The sequence below is a fragment of the Nematolebias whitei genome, chromosome 16 (assembly GCF_014905685.2).
Source record: "Nematolebias whitei isolate Nwh7 chromosome 16, NemWhi1, whole genome shotgun sequence".
NCBI lineage: Eukaryota > Metazoa > Chordata > Actinopteri > Cyprinodontiformes > Rivulidae > Nematolebias > Nematolebias whitei.
The window spans coordinates 17,551,962-17,565,298 of NC_056513.1; the positions used below are offsets into that span (position 1 = coordinate 17,551,962).

The following is a 13,337-nucleotide window of genomic DNA, read 5'->3' on the forward strand; positions in this document are numbered from 1 at the left end:
CTCAAGTTAGAAACTATAGAAATGATCCCTGAAAGTATAGTCTTAACTTTACTAGTGCTTGCAATCAGAAGGTGGTTCCCAGCACAACGTGTCTCGATTAGGATGCGTTGATTTTACTAAACAGCTTCACACTATGACTGAATAGTAATACAAAATTATAAAGACTCAATAGTGCCACTTCCGTTAAGACTGTTTTGAAATAAATGTTTTTCAATATTTTTTATTAAATTCCTAGATACCCACAATGCTTTGCGAGAAACATCTCGTCGGTTTTTCCGTTTAATTTAATCATCCATATATTTTCCGTTTATATGAGCCACCACATTTATCTCGCATTAGATGTTTTTTTGAATAAAATCTAACGCACGTTTCTTAGAAATTGGTTATTTTGGGGGGTTACGTTTTACCCGTCTCACAGTGCGCCTCTTTAAATGTTCCTGTCACTGAAAAGGTAACGAAGAACCGTTCCGCATGACGTCACGAATGCTACATTTTTCTTCTAAACGAACTGTTTCAGTTTGAACGTTAATCTCGATAACATATTTATAGACGTTTAAAATTGTTTTTTTGTAAATCCAACTAAACCAAACAATGACAACAGTAATAATTATTTAGCCACAGCCACGTGAACGAGCTTGAAGATTAGCGGTAGTTACTATGGTATAACACATGGGGTCAGCATTTCATCAGCTAAAAGTATAAAATCTTTATAAACACGATTACTGGTTGAACATTATTTGTATTACATTTAAACTAAAGATAAGATAGCACTTTAAATGTTGAAAACCGCTTAAAAACAGCTAACTTTCGAGCTTTTTTTTTTTAACAAAATAGGAATATTCGACTGAAAACGTTTAGACTTCGCAAACTTAAATTATATTTTTTAATTCGTTAAAGTTCAACTAAGAACAGCAAATTCAACACACATTAGGACAAGGCGGGCTTTCTTTTCCTTCTTCGTAACGTTGGTTTTAGCTAGCTAAAATTAGCTAACGTGATTTCAAAAATTATCGTCAAAACAAAACAAAAACTTGTTAAATTCTTTTAAGGTAACTTTTATCTTACCTTGCTCCCTGAAGTGTTAAATTTTACCCGTGTCGTAGACGTGGATAGAGTTTACCTTTCTGAACTAGTTTTTACTCATAAACGTTCAGGTAAAAGAAGCATCCTGTGGAGAGCTTGATTGCGCATGCGCAATGAACACCACAAACTGCATGTCCTTAAACCAGTTTATTCATGCATAAAATTCATCAAGTCCATAAATGAGTAACAATTAGAGCAAATATATGTGTTTTATTATAATTGGAAATATTCTGTTATTATAATATTCTATTCCGTTACATTTTAACTTCCATTACGTAAAAAAAAATACCCACATTTGTTAAATAGAAAGATTTTTTTGATTCATGTATTTTTAACAGCATCGACTTGTTAATAAATAAGTAAGGCTTCATTTTGATAAAATTAAAACAATGATAGCAGTGAACGTGCCCATGCTTATCCTATGTTTTGGCATCAGATTTAAACTGATAAAAATAAAATGAAATAAATTATTTTACACAAGTTCGCTTAAAAATTGATTAAGAAAACATCCGTCAGTGTAGCCATACTTGTGATCATTTTCAGATTTAAGGATTGATTAAAACTATACAATTGAAAGCACAATTCATTCAACCTTTATTTATACACTGCTGCTCAATCTCACTGCTGATATATTGGAAATATGAGTTCTCGAAAATTTTTCTTCATATCTTTTCCAACGCTGTCTTCTTCAAGCCTCAGTCCAAGCACAGCTGGAGATGGAGGCATAATGTTGGTCCTTCACCTGGTGAACACAAAGCAACAAGAGAGACTTCAATTCCTCAAACCAGTTCTTTCAAATGTATTCATGCAAGACTATATTTAATTCATTTAAGTTCTAAAATAACTAAAACTGGGTTGTTCTGGTTTCCAAATAAACATAAAAAAAACAATTCTGGGCTTTTGGTCATTTTTAAAATTCTTATTAATGAAAGAAACCAGTAACCCAGTCCCTGATCTTCCATTTATTTATTTGTGGTTTTGATTTCAGCTATTCATAAACAACAATTAGTGTTAAGTTAAATAAACAAATACTTATTCATGATGTTGAAATATTGCATTAAAATCAGATATCAAACAGGACACAAGTGAATGTAACATATTTAAGAATGTCAAATTAATTAGTTCTCTTCAACACAAATTTAAGCAACATGGTAAAACCTGTCCCATAAAGTATTACAAATATCATATTTTATTTCTTGTAGTGGCTGTTAGTGTTACTTATCTGCTCGCCAGCTCCTTCTTCAGACACGATTTAAAGGAAGATGCTCGCTCCACTGCTTTATAGCCCTGAGAAGGTCATCACGACAGAGGAAAAAATTAATAAAGAAACAGACACATGAGGCGGGGAGAATAAAAAAAAGAGTGCACAAAGGTGATGTGAAATTGGAAAAACAAAATTTGGTTTTAAAAGGAAGTTTATAATTCAGGCACAGCGACAAAAGAGAAACAAAAAGATCAGAAAAAGAAAACATTGTTATTGAGTCAAGACTGCGAGACTAAGAAACAAGTACACAATAAACAATCTAGTTTTAATGTTTACCAATTATTCTCAGGAAAATTCCAATAATGCAACATCTTATAATGTAAGAATAAAAGATGAAGTCTTGCATTAAAAATACCACTAGGGGGCAGTATAGCATTAGGGATTTCATTAGCCTGTAACCATTGCCGTTTTGAACACAATATGGCAAATATAATAACTGTAAATATTTTCTAATGCTGCAGATACTGAGCTATTAAGGTGGTCTAAAATTCCAACCATTGAACTACCAAATCTTGAGTCAATATTGTTCTTGGTTAACTATTTGCATGCACACATTTCATATTGTTAGTCACCATTTAAAGATATAGAATCCTATGCTCATTACAAATCTATATTTCATTAACTACAGTTTTACTAGGTTATTATTTTCAGTAAATACTAGAATCCATATAGAATGACTAAATGTGAATCAAAGCTTTCACTGTTTTTGAAATATTTATACAATATGATAAACGGTATTTTGAAATACAATTTGATCAAGTTTGTTACTCATTCTACAAAAAACGATTTAAAGTTTGTTGTGATGATTTTGGTAGTTTAACAACAATTCTTTCTCTCATGTTAACACATAACACAAAATCAAGCACGTGTCACGGCTGTTTAAAGTTAAGTGTTATTTTAATTCTTAATAAAAATAACCTGATATAACTGTTTTGATCGCCATGTTATATTATATCAACCAAAAAAAGTGCCTATATCTTTATTATTCGAGAACATGAAGCAATTTTTAGACATTTTTAATAATTAAAAAAAAGGGCCAAACTGTTTTTATGCTAGTTTTTAAGCAAGCTTGACTTCTGACTTTTCTCTAAAAGCAGCAATATTTTAACAGGAAATCAATAAATCCTCACCCGCTGTTTGTGATTTTATTTATTTTTTAGAAGATTTGCTTTTTATAAAAGAGATCCGTTTTTCTCAGGAAGCTGATAGGTTCTCACCCTGGCTCCTCTGTGCAGGCGGTCCTTCATGATGCCAATGAACTCCTTGTAGGAGAGCTGGTCATCATGATCGACGTCAAAGATCTTGAAGATGGTGTTCACGAGGTGGCGTGTCAGTTTCAGCCCTGTGGCCACATACACCGCTCTTGCGAACTCATCTAGTCAGGGAGGGGGAACAGGATTTTATTTTATAATTCTGACTTCACTAAAGACTAGAAGTCGAAACAGAGGGCTTCAGAACTTGCAGCTCCAGCTAATTCTTACTACCTTGTCCGATTGAGCGTGAAGCAAAGTTGTACATCTGCATGGCAATGGCAAAGTCTTCAAGGTTATTGAGAAACTGGAAGAATGATCTGAACTCATCGAAGGTTATTCCCTGAAACACAAAGAGAAACGCTGGCTAAGAAATGACAGAAAATTCAATAATTGGTCATGATTTGCACCAAGATGCTTTAAAGTTTAATGTTATGGTTGTTTCAGACTGTTGCAGCAAAATGACATGGGGTGGGGTGGGTGCGGGGGGGTCATGTGTGCATATAACATTCCTTGAGGCACATTCATATTGTTTTGTTTGCGAAAATAAAAGACAAAAAGGGGGAAAAAAAACTCATGCTTTTAGTCGGTAACCAACTAATTTCGATAAAGAGCTTTATAAATGATGTAAGACGTCTTTAATGACAGGTTTGCATGCACAAGTTTAAAAACGCAAGCAGCAGCCTACATCTACTGTTTCATAATTTGGAGTATATGGAGCGATGCTTGTTGTTGATCTTGTGCATTTAGCTGAACGAATGAGTAAACCATGAAGGTTGTGCAGTGTATCCCATGCGCTTTGCTGTGAGTCATTACAGTCAAACCTGTGACATCAATATTCCAAACCAAACGTTCACACATTTCAAGACAAAAAGCAGTTCAGTGAGTTTACGTGAGCACACACAGATAAAGACAAAACGACAGTAAAAATAACTAAAAGAAGAAATAAGAGGGAAAAAGTGACAGCTTGTAACTGCAGGTTGTGTTTTTTTCTGAGGCAGAGACAAACCTCCTGCTTCTTCCACAGCATGAAAAGAGAGGAGGGACAGAAATAGAGTTGGGTTGCAAATGGACATACGGCTGGTGTGCCAAAGTATAGCTAGCTTTCTGGCTAGCATAATGTGATGTATAGTAGGGCTGAACAATTAATTGCATTATTATCGCGGTATGATAAAACGAGATTTTCTAATCGCAAAGGCTGCGATTTGACTGGTCACGTGATCTGCTTACGTGACTTGCGAGGGAGTGGAGCAAAACAGAGCAGGGCGTGGGAGAAGTCAACAATGTGTTTTAACCGGTTGCACAATGGTGTCAGGCTCGACAGAAGCTGATACATCTGAAAGTTTGGTACCAATGAGGTACAGCACGTCCGCTGTTTGGAATTATTTTGGCTATAAAAACCAAGATGCTGCACAACGAACCTGTCTTGATGCTGTTGATACCTCTCGAGGTAACACCACGAAACTTTATCAACACTTTAAAAACATCACAAAGCCATTTACAATAGTTGCATGGCTAGAATGCCAACAACCAGTACTTCAACTTAAAGTATGTTAAGCAAAGTACCAGCCTACAGGGATCATTGACTGAACTGTTTGAAGCTATTACTCCGTATGAACATAATTCAAAACGTCACGCAGAAATAGCTCGAGCAGTAACGGAGTTCATAGTGAAAGACATGATGTCCATTAATATAGTGACCAAGCCTGGGTTTACAGCTTTGGTAAACACAATGGATAAACGGTATAGAACGCCCTCGCGCACACATTTTAGCCAAGTTGCTATACAAAAAAAATATGCAGAAACAGAGTTACAGCGGAGCTGAAAACAGTGGAGGGTTTTTTTTGCAACTGAAACAGATTTATTGCTTGTGTTCATTGAAAAATACATGAGAAGAAGACATTGAGAAATAATCACAATATTGAGGTAAAAAAAAAAAAAAAAATCTCAATTAGAATATTTTCCAAAATTGTTCAGCCCTAATGTATAGATAGATATACAAATGCACAATTACATTAACAAACATTCACATGTAGCTAAAAAAAAAAAAGGTTGTAAATGTGTGTTTGTGTGAGGTCAAGGGAAGCACTGAAGTGTGGAGAGTAACAACAGCCTCAGGCAGACACAACAGAAGAAATATAACAGATGGGTAAAGATTAGGAAAACTACAGTAATGTTATCTATATAATAATAAACCTAAGTGCTCTAATATATTCTTTGCCAGGTAAAGAAGAGTGAGCATGTGTGTAGTGCACCTTTTCATCAGGAATGCACTGGCGGACGTTCTCCATGTAGGCGTTGATGTTCTCCACGTTGGTAAAACGCAGCAGGATTTTGGCAAAGTCCTCCTCGCTGATGGTAGTCATCCCCTTTGAGTAGGTGAGAAACTCGATTTCCAACACCTCAGTCTGGAGGTTATCCATGAATCTGAGAAGCAGAAAAGTGGAGAAGCTGATGTAGGTGGGAATGAAGACTGCGGTTAGCATCGTGTTATCTACTAGAATGTTCAAGTACCTGTAGAAATCATCAAACGTGAGCTCCGCTTTCCCTTTCTTTCCAAAGAAATGCACCAGTAGAGTCGTATCAATAGTGATGCTCTCATCCGAGCGCTGTCAGAGACAGGAATGAGAAAAGTCACATCAGTGATTATTCAAAAAACAGTTATGAGAAGCAACGGGCGGAACGCGTCCATCACCAGTCCAAACTGGACACCGCTGGGCAGGCGAGCAGGAAGCAGGATTCTGCTGCACGTGTGCATAACGTGCACTGAATGAGCAAAATGTCCAAGTTGTCTGTTCTTATATTCACCAATGCATGTGGTATCCAACAAACCAGTCTAGGCAGCAACGTTTATGACGTAACGACGCTTTTAAGATGATTTAAGCTTACAAAATCAAACAGGTAAATGGAAATAGAGGGGAAAAGGAGAAAGTGTTTTTTTTTTTTAATCAAAATGGGCAAATCAAATTAGAAGAATGGAGCTATTTTAGATTTACGCAGTCTAGACTGGTGAGGAGTTTTATTACAAACTGATACTGGCAGACGAACAACAGACAAGAGGTCAGGTAGCAGCCCAAATAAAGGAACAGACTCACATCGCCTACATCCACTGACATGACTGTGGATGGAGGCATGACCTCCATCCCTGAATCACAGGGGGTGCACATATGAAGGACTTTTACATTTAGCAGATGCTAAACACACATGGAAAAAAAAAATCTAACAAACAATGTAAAGCTGTCAAACACACACAGACACATTAATTTCATGCCTTCATCTGCAAATGTCACGTAGAACACAAACAAAACATCACACGACAAACAGCAGTGACACAAAACCCACACAAGCACAGATGCAAAGTATCTTTGAGCTGATTCCACCTTTTTCTGCCAGCTAATGATTACCCCGGCAATCACTTTTGCTACTTGGATCTTCTTGTTTTGTCTTTTCTCGTCTCTCAAGCGATTGCGTGTCCACTCCTGGTCAACTAAAACCCACCCGGTGGGGATTAGACGATGACTTCTGTTTGATTGCTCTGTAATCTGTTGATTAACGCTTCCTTCATGGTGTGAATGAAGCATTCACACTATCGTGAGGCATTTTTCTTCCACACGTTTTCCAGCATCTTTCTTGTTCCACAATTTTTGTGCTATTTCAACAAATCATATCAAAACGTTCAGCTTGTTCAGGAGAATGGTGCTGACTTTGGGTATTGGTGCAACTTTAGCTTTTTGAAATATTTAGTCTTTTCTTACACTTTTTTCTTCATAGAAAATTAATTGAGCTCATTTTATATATTTCATATCTTTAGATCTGTTTACAACCTTTTACTGCTCCTTTCACATTTTGTTCTGCTTCAGCTTCTTTCAGCTTCCTTGTGCAAATTAAAAAAATATTTCAGCTAATATCAGCTGTTTTTTCAGCTGTTTGTTTGCTCCTTTCAACTTGTTTCTGCTAACTACATTTTTTGAGCTTCTTCTAACTTCTTTCGGCTCCTTTCAGCTTATTTATGCCAGTTTCAGCTTTTTCTGCTACTTCAGCTACTATTTAGCTGTTATGCAAATTTTTGATTTTTCAGCTAATTTCATATTTTTTGCACTCATTTAAACATTTTTTTTTCCGTCTAATTCAGCTACTTTCAGCTGTTTTTTTTTTGCTTGTTGCTAATTTCAGCCTTTTTCAGATAATTTATACTTCTTTGTGCTCATGTCTGTTTCTTTAAGCTTAATTGGGCAAATGTGTTCTTTCTGCTTTCTTATGCTAATTTAAGTTTCTTCTAACTTTTCAGCTACTTTTTTTTAGCATTTTTTTAAGCTAATTGAAGCTGTTTTCAGATCAATTCTAGTTTTTCAAGGCCATTTCTGCTCATTTCAGCCTAATTAACTTCTTTAAGCTAATTTCAGCTTGCTGTACCCCTTTCAGCTTATTTCTGCTAGTTTCAGTTATTTCAGCTACTATTTAGCAGTTTGCTGCTAATTTTAACTTTTTCAGCTAATTCCAAATTTTTTGCAATAATTTCAACTTTTTTCAGTCTACTTCAGCAAAACTGCCCTCTCTCCACTTCCTTCTGGTAGCTTAAGCTTCTTTTTTGCTGTTTCAGCTAATTTTCCAGTCCTTTTTGCTAATTTTAGCTCTTTTTTTAAGCTAATTTCCTATTTTTTTTGTGCTCATTTCTGCTCATTTAAACCTAATTCAGTAAATATGTCTTCTTACTGCTTTCTTTTGCTGATTCAGGCTTGTTTTTTTTTTCTATTCAGCTACATTTCAGCATGTTTTTAGCTCATTTCAGCTGTTTTTCAGCAAGTTCTTCTGCAATAAGCATTCACATTGCATTTTCCCAGGAAATGCAATTTCTCTAGTTTGTTTAAACAATGGAGTGGCATGGGTAACTTATAGCCTCTGAGAAAAATTCTGCCTCAGTATGTACATCTTTGTGCTATACTTCAGAAAAAGGTGACGGTGCCTTTAGGTATCAAGAGAAAAAGAAAGAACCTCAGAACTCCTTTCTCTGAGTCTGCCATGCCCCACCCAGCCAACCCCACTGTCAAATCCTTGGCCATGCAGAGAAGTGACATCAGATTAAATCAAATCTCATGTCAATCTAAGGAGGAGGAGCCTATATGCCATTTCCATCATCATCATCATCATCATCATCAACATCGTAAATATCATCATCACCACGATGCATTCGTGGTTCTACCTCAAGGGTAAAATCCTAAACTCCAGTGTGGGACAAGAAGAAAATGTTGAACAAGATGACACAGATGCAAATAAGAACAAAAGGTAACACAAAATGTTTTGTTGTGCTCGTTTGGTGCAACAAAATGTTCTTATTCAGCACAAACGTCCATGAGTGACAGATAGAGAAAATCTAATGGCACGAATGAAAACAGCTTCTTTGGATTAATAAAATATATGAAACAATTTTAAAAACCACCTGAACATTACACTTTTTCGGGGGGGTCAAAGGGTTTTTAATGTAGAGCGCTTAAGCACCATCACGAGTTTAAAAAAGTGACATTTGGAATGAAAATGTTTTTGAGCACATTCATTTTCACGACTTCGAACATTTAACTTGTCTTGACGTTGATATGCCTCTGAGACGAGACAGTGAAAACCTTTCAACAAACACAGACTTATCATTTTGTTGTCTTGTTTTTCTTGTCTCAGTTACTGGAAAGAACTTTTTATTAAACCTCTAATTACAAACAAACAGCATGGAAACACATTTGCTCTTTTATCTTTAAACTGACACATGACTGATGTCTTTATGACACATGAGATGTTCAGACATTAAGACAGCATCCAGGTGGCGTGTCTCTGCCTCCATCCTCTGTTTCTGGGGGAGGATCAGCTGCTGTTCTGCTGGTTTAAGGTTATATCAGCGAGGAGCTCACTGAACTGGGATCAGTTTGATACATTTAATGTTGAGTGGCACATCAGATTTTTACATCTCAGATTTTGGAGGAAGTGCCACAACAAACTGGATTTTGTGTAAATTCCTAAAGTTTTCATTGTTGGTCATTCAGTGTAAACCAACATAAAAGTTATCATTCTTAGATCAATAAAAAACAAATAAATGCACCTTTATCCTTTTTTATTGTTAACTAGATGACTGTTGACGAAGCTTTGCTATTAACAGAAACAAAATTCTGTTTTTATTCTCTACATTGAGCATTTCACAAGTGAAGGTTAACTTGATGTGTCGGTTTGTAGATGATGTCATCTGTTCTACCTGTGGCAGCAGCAAACAGGTGCACCTGTTAAATCAGCACATTACCAGACTCCTAATTGGTACCAGTAAAAGAGACAGTATCTCATGTGGCTTCCTGTTCAATACAGGATTGATTTTAAAAGTCTGTCTATTTTGATTCTTTTCATGGCCGCTTGGATAATTATCAGAACTAGTCTGCCGTTTATTTTTATTGCCGCTTGTTTTAGAAAAAGCATATGACAGGGTGTCGAGGGAGGAGGTGTGGTATTGCATGAGGAAATCTGGAGTGGCAGAGTTAGACTGGTACAGGACATGTATGAGGACAGCAGGACAGTGGTGAGATGTGCTCTAGGAGTGACAGATAGCTTCAAGGTGGAGGTGGGCATGCATCAAGGATCAGCTCTGAGCCCCTTCTTGTTTGCTCTGGTGATGGACCAACTAAAAGATGAGGTCAGACAGGAATCCCTGTGCACTATGATGTTTGCAGATGACATTGTGATCTGTGGTGAGAACAGGGAACATGTGGAAGAGAACTTGGAGAGGAGGTGGAGGTATGCACTTGAAAGAAGAGGAATGAAAGTCAGTCATAGTAAGACAAAGTACATGTGTGTGAATGAGAGGGAGGCCGGTGGAACAGTGAGGCTACGAGGAGCAGAGGTCACAAAGGTGCAGGACTTCAAGTACAGGAAAATGGGGAGGGTGGTAAAGAGGTGAAAAGGAGAGTCCAGGCAGGATTGAATGGGTGGAGAAATGTTTCACGAGTGATTTGCGACAAAAGGGTGTCAGCAAAGGTCAAAGGAACAGTTTACAAGACAGTGGTGAGACCAGCTATGTTGTAGGAGACAGTGGCATTGACAAAAAAAGACAGGAGAAAGAACTGAACATGACAGAAATGAAGATGTTGATGTTCTCCTTAGGAGTGACAAGGATGGATAAGATTAGGAATGAGATCATCAGAGGCACAGCACAGGTTGAACAACTGGGAGATAAAGTTAGAGAGGCCACACTGAGATGGTTTGGACATGTCCAGAGGAGGGACAGTGGGTATACTGGTAGAAGGACGTTAGAAATGCAGCTGCCTAAAGTTAAGTGATTGATTACAGTAGTATAAATTACTGGATGACATGCAAGAAACATTTGACATTTAATGTCATCATAAAAACAATCATCTCCAACCCAATAAACAAAATGGATCTCTTCCTGAGTTTGCTTTTATGTTGTGTTTGCACTTTGTTCCTTCTTGTCCGACTGAAGAAAAATGTCTCTTTTTGTTGTGCAAGAAATTCTCAAAGGTTTCTTTTTTTTCCAATAGACTTAAACTTATCACAACAAGCTTATCTTTCCTGGAAGAGTGGCAGGAGCGGTGTGAGCTCATCTGTCTGACAGCGTAATTGTCACCACGCCTATGAGGCACGAGCCAACACCTGGTAAATGCATGTCTGTTTATCCATCTGTGTGTTTGTGATCCTGACAGTCTTTGATCGTGACGTCGAGGGTAAAAACAGTAATTACTGATGTAAACCCTAAACGTTCTTCCTCACCCTATCCACCTGTGAGTAATGCTCCAGAGGACGAGCTCATTGTCGGTGTTTAGCCAAGACAGTCAGTCGCACCTTCTAGCCATGAAAACAGCTAACGCTCCTACCGCCTCGAAAGGCCTCTTCATTTTTTCTGCACATTCCTCAATCCCTCACCCTCACTTTTTTCTCACCCCCCCTCTCCCTTGTCAGCGCTGTGCTTTCTCCTCCTACCCTGCTCTGATTACTCTGGTTTTCTTTCACCCCATAGTACCCGTCAGTACCTCCTTCACCTGACAAACACAGGAGTGATTTGCTCCCTCCCTTTCTGCCTGTCAGTCAGTTCCTCCTCCTGCAGACAAAAGCAAAGAGGTATTATAATGACTAATCTGTTGAGTAAACACATCTTCCTCTAAATACAACCTGCTTCTTTCTTTTTTCCCCTAAATGTACTTCCCGAAGCTTCTTCTCACCCACTTTGTTCCTGAACATTTGTTCTGTCTGCTGACCTGTGTCATTTGCTTTTAGCCTTTCTCACCTGTTTGTTGACTCTCTGATTATATCTCTTCCTATTTTCTTCACACTCAGGTTTTCTACTTATCAGATCACATTCTACTAGGGGGTTTTCCTATAACCCCTTTAATCTTTTCTGTTTGCTGTGACCCTTTGGGCTGCATTAGAAATTAATGTATTTTTTAATTTCTAATAATTCCCGACCTCCAACCTAATTTCTCTGTTCTATTCGAGAGATGAAAGATTGTTTCTGTAAATACAAGGTCAGCCTCAAACTGCTACACTATCATTACCACCGGCTAAGCTTCCGCAGCTACCACAGCACCCAGTCTGTCATTAGTCAGCTAGCCTGTTAGCACGACGTTAGCTGTAATTAAACAAGTATTCATCTTATCTATTTGTTAAAAATATGAATTGAGTCAGAAATCACAGGCGTTAAGAAGAAATGGTGTTTGTATCACCGCAAACATGCTCTGGTTTGAGCCACGTTTATCTGTTTTAGACAGTTTTTTGTGTGTTCCCCAAAATAGTCAGTCCACATTTTGTTCCAAACTAAAATATTTTAATGGACACCATACTGATGCACCATACTTTTCGACTTATAAGTTGCAGGCTTTTTTTGCATAATTTACATGTCCTGTGATTTATACACCGAAGCGACTTATTTATCTTCCCCCCATATTTATAAACCAATTTTTGCCTGAGATATGACCGTTTTCATTCATTCTGACTGAAAATATTGAACATTTACCATATTCAGCCACTAGATGGCACTCGAGCAGTATGGCATAACATTGTGTCATGTAATAGGTAAAAGTGGCTATTAATGACACAATCGGCTTGCCACAGCCTGCCACCTTCGTCCAGTTCGCCTGGAGCAACCGTCAAATCAGCTTCATTTCGCTGCGCCGCCCCGGTGAAATGCAGCTAATTTGACCAATGAAGTGCATTTATTAAGTAAAAGTTCAACTGAGACACACCTTTACTATAATGTCGAGCAAATAAATACCGGTAATTGTTTTATGTGCTTATCTTGTTAAATTTTGACGAAATGCACAGCGTTCCTCCTTCCAGATTTCGTCCCTGTTTTTTAACGGTAATACTTTTGGAAAATCTATTACTGTACAATTTGGCAATTAGCCAATATCATAATCTGTCATTTAAATAAAAACAAAATGCTTAACCTAAAAAAGAACAAGACAAACGGTCATCACTGTAGTCTAATGAATATTTTGAAGTGCATTGTGAAATTTGATGATTAAACCATGTCTTAACATTTACGTATGCATGCTCATTTGAGTTTGAGGAGGCTTTAGATCAGTCTGTGCAAGCAGAGACAGAAATGTATTGTGTTAATAAGTTTACCATAGAAAACAGTTTACACTGTCGAATGGTCAAAGACATTTTTGTGATGTAGACAGGCTCAGTGTGTGTTTCCCTCGTTCATTTTTGTTTCACAGTCACTTTAAAACATGTGATGTAACGTTTACCCCAAC

The 13,337-nt window shown here is 37.3% G+C and overlaps 2 protein-coding genes and 1 non-coding gene across 5 annotated transcripts in view; all 3 read right to left on the reverse strand.

The window, feature by feature from the left end:
* Positions 1–44, reverse strand: part of LOC119423271 — a 238-nt gene extending 194 nt beyond the window's left edge. Inside the window, exon 1 of the small nucleolar RNA XR_005187452.1 lies at positions 1–44. This exon is cut by the window's left edge and continues 194 nt beyond it. This is a non-coding gene — a small nucleolar RNA (small nucleolar RNA U3).
* The window catches only part of tmod1 (tropomodulin 1), a 307,955-nt gene that overhangs the window by 11,328 nt on the left and 283,290 nt on the right, over positions 1–13,337 (reverse strand). The gene's annotated exons all lie outside the window — the stretch shown is intronic.
* The window catches only part of micu3a (mitochondrial calcium uptake family, member 3a), a 40,487-nt gene continuing 28,647 nt past the window's right edge, over positions 1,498–13,337 (reverse strand). The window contains exons 10-16 of one of the 3 annotated variants that reach the window (XM_037689738.1): positions 6,112–6,206; positions 5,853–6,024; positions 4,607–4,612; positions 3,832–3,940; positions 3,565–3,722; positions 2,306–2,370; positions 1,498–1,828 (exon numbers count right to left, since the gene is read on the reverse strand). In XM_037689738.1, the coding sequence (XP_037545666.1) occupies positions 1,822–1,828; positions 2,306–2,370; positions 3,565–3,722; positions 3,832–3,940; positions 4,607–4,612; positions 5,853–6,024; positions 6,112–6,206 (612 nt within the window). In that variant the 3' untranslated portion in view covers positions 1,498–1,821. Of the gene's footprint in view, positions 1,829–2,301; positions 2,371–3,564; positions 3,723–3,831; positions 3,941–4,606; positions 4,613–5,852; positions 6,025–6,111; positions 6,207–13,337 lie in introns of those variants that run through there. The other 2 variants (XM_037689739.1, XM_037689740.1) reach the window with 2 other exon arrangements.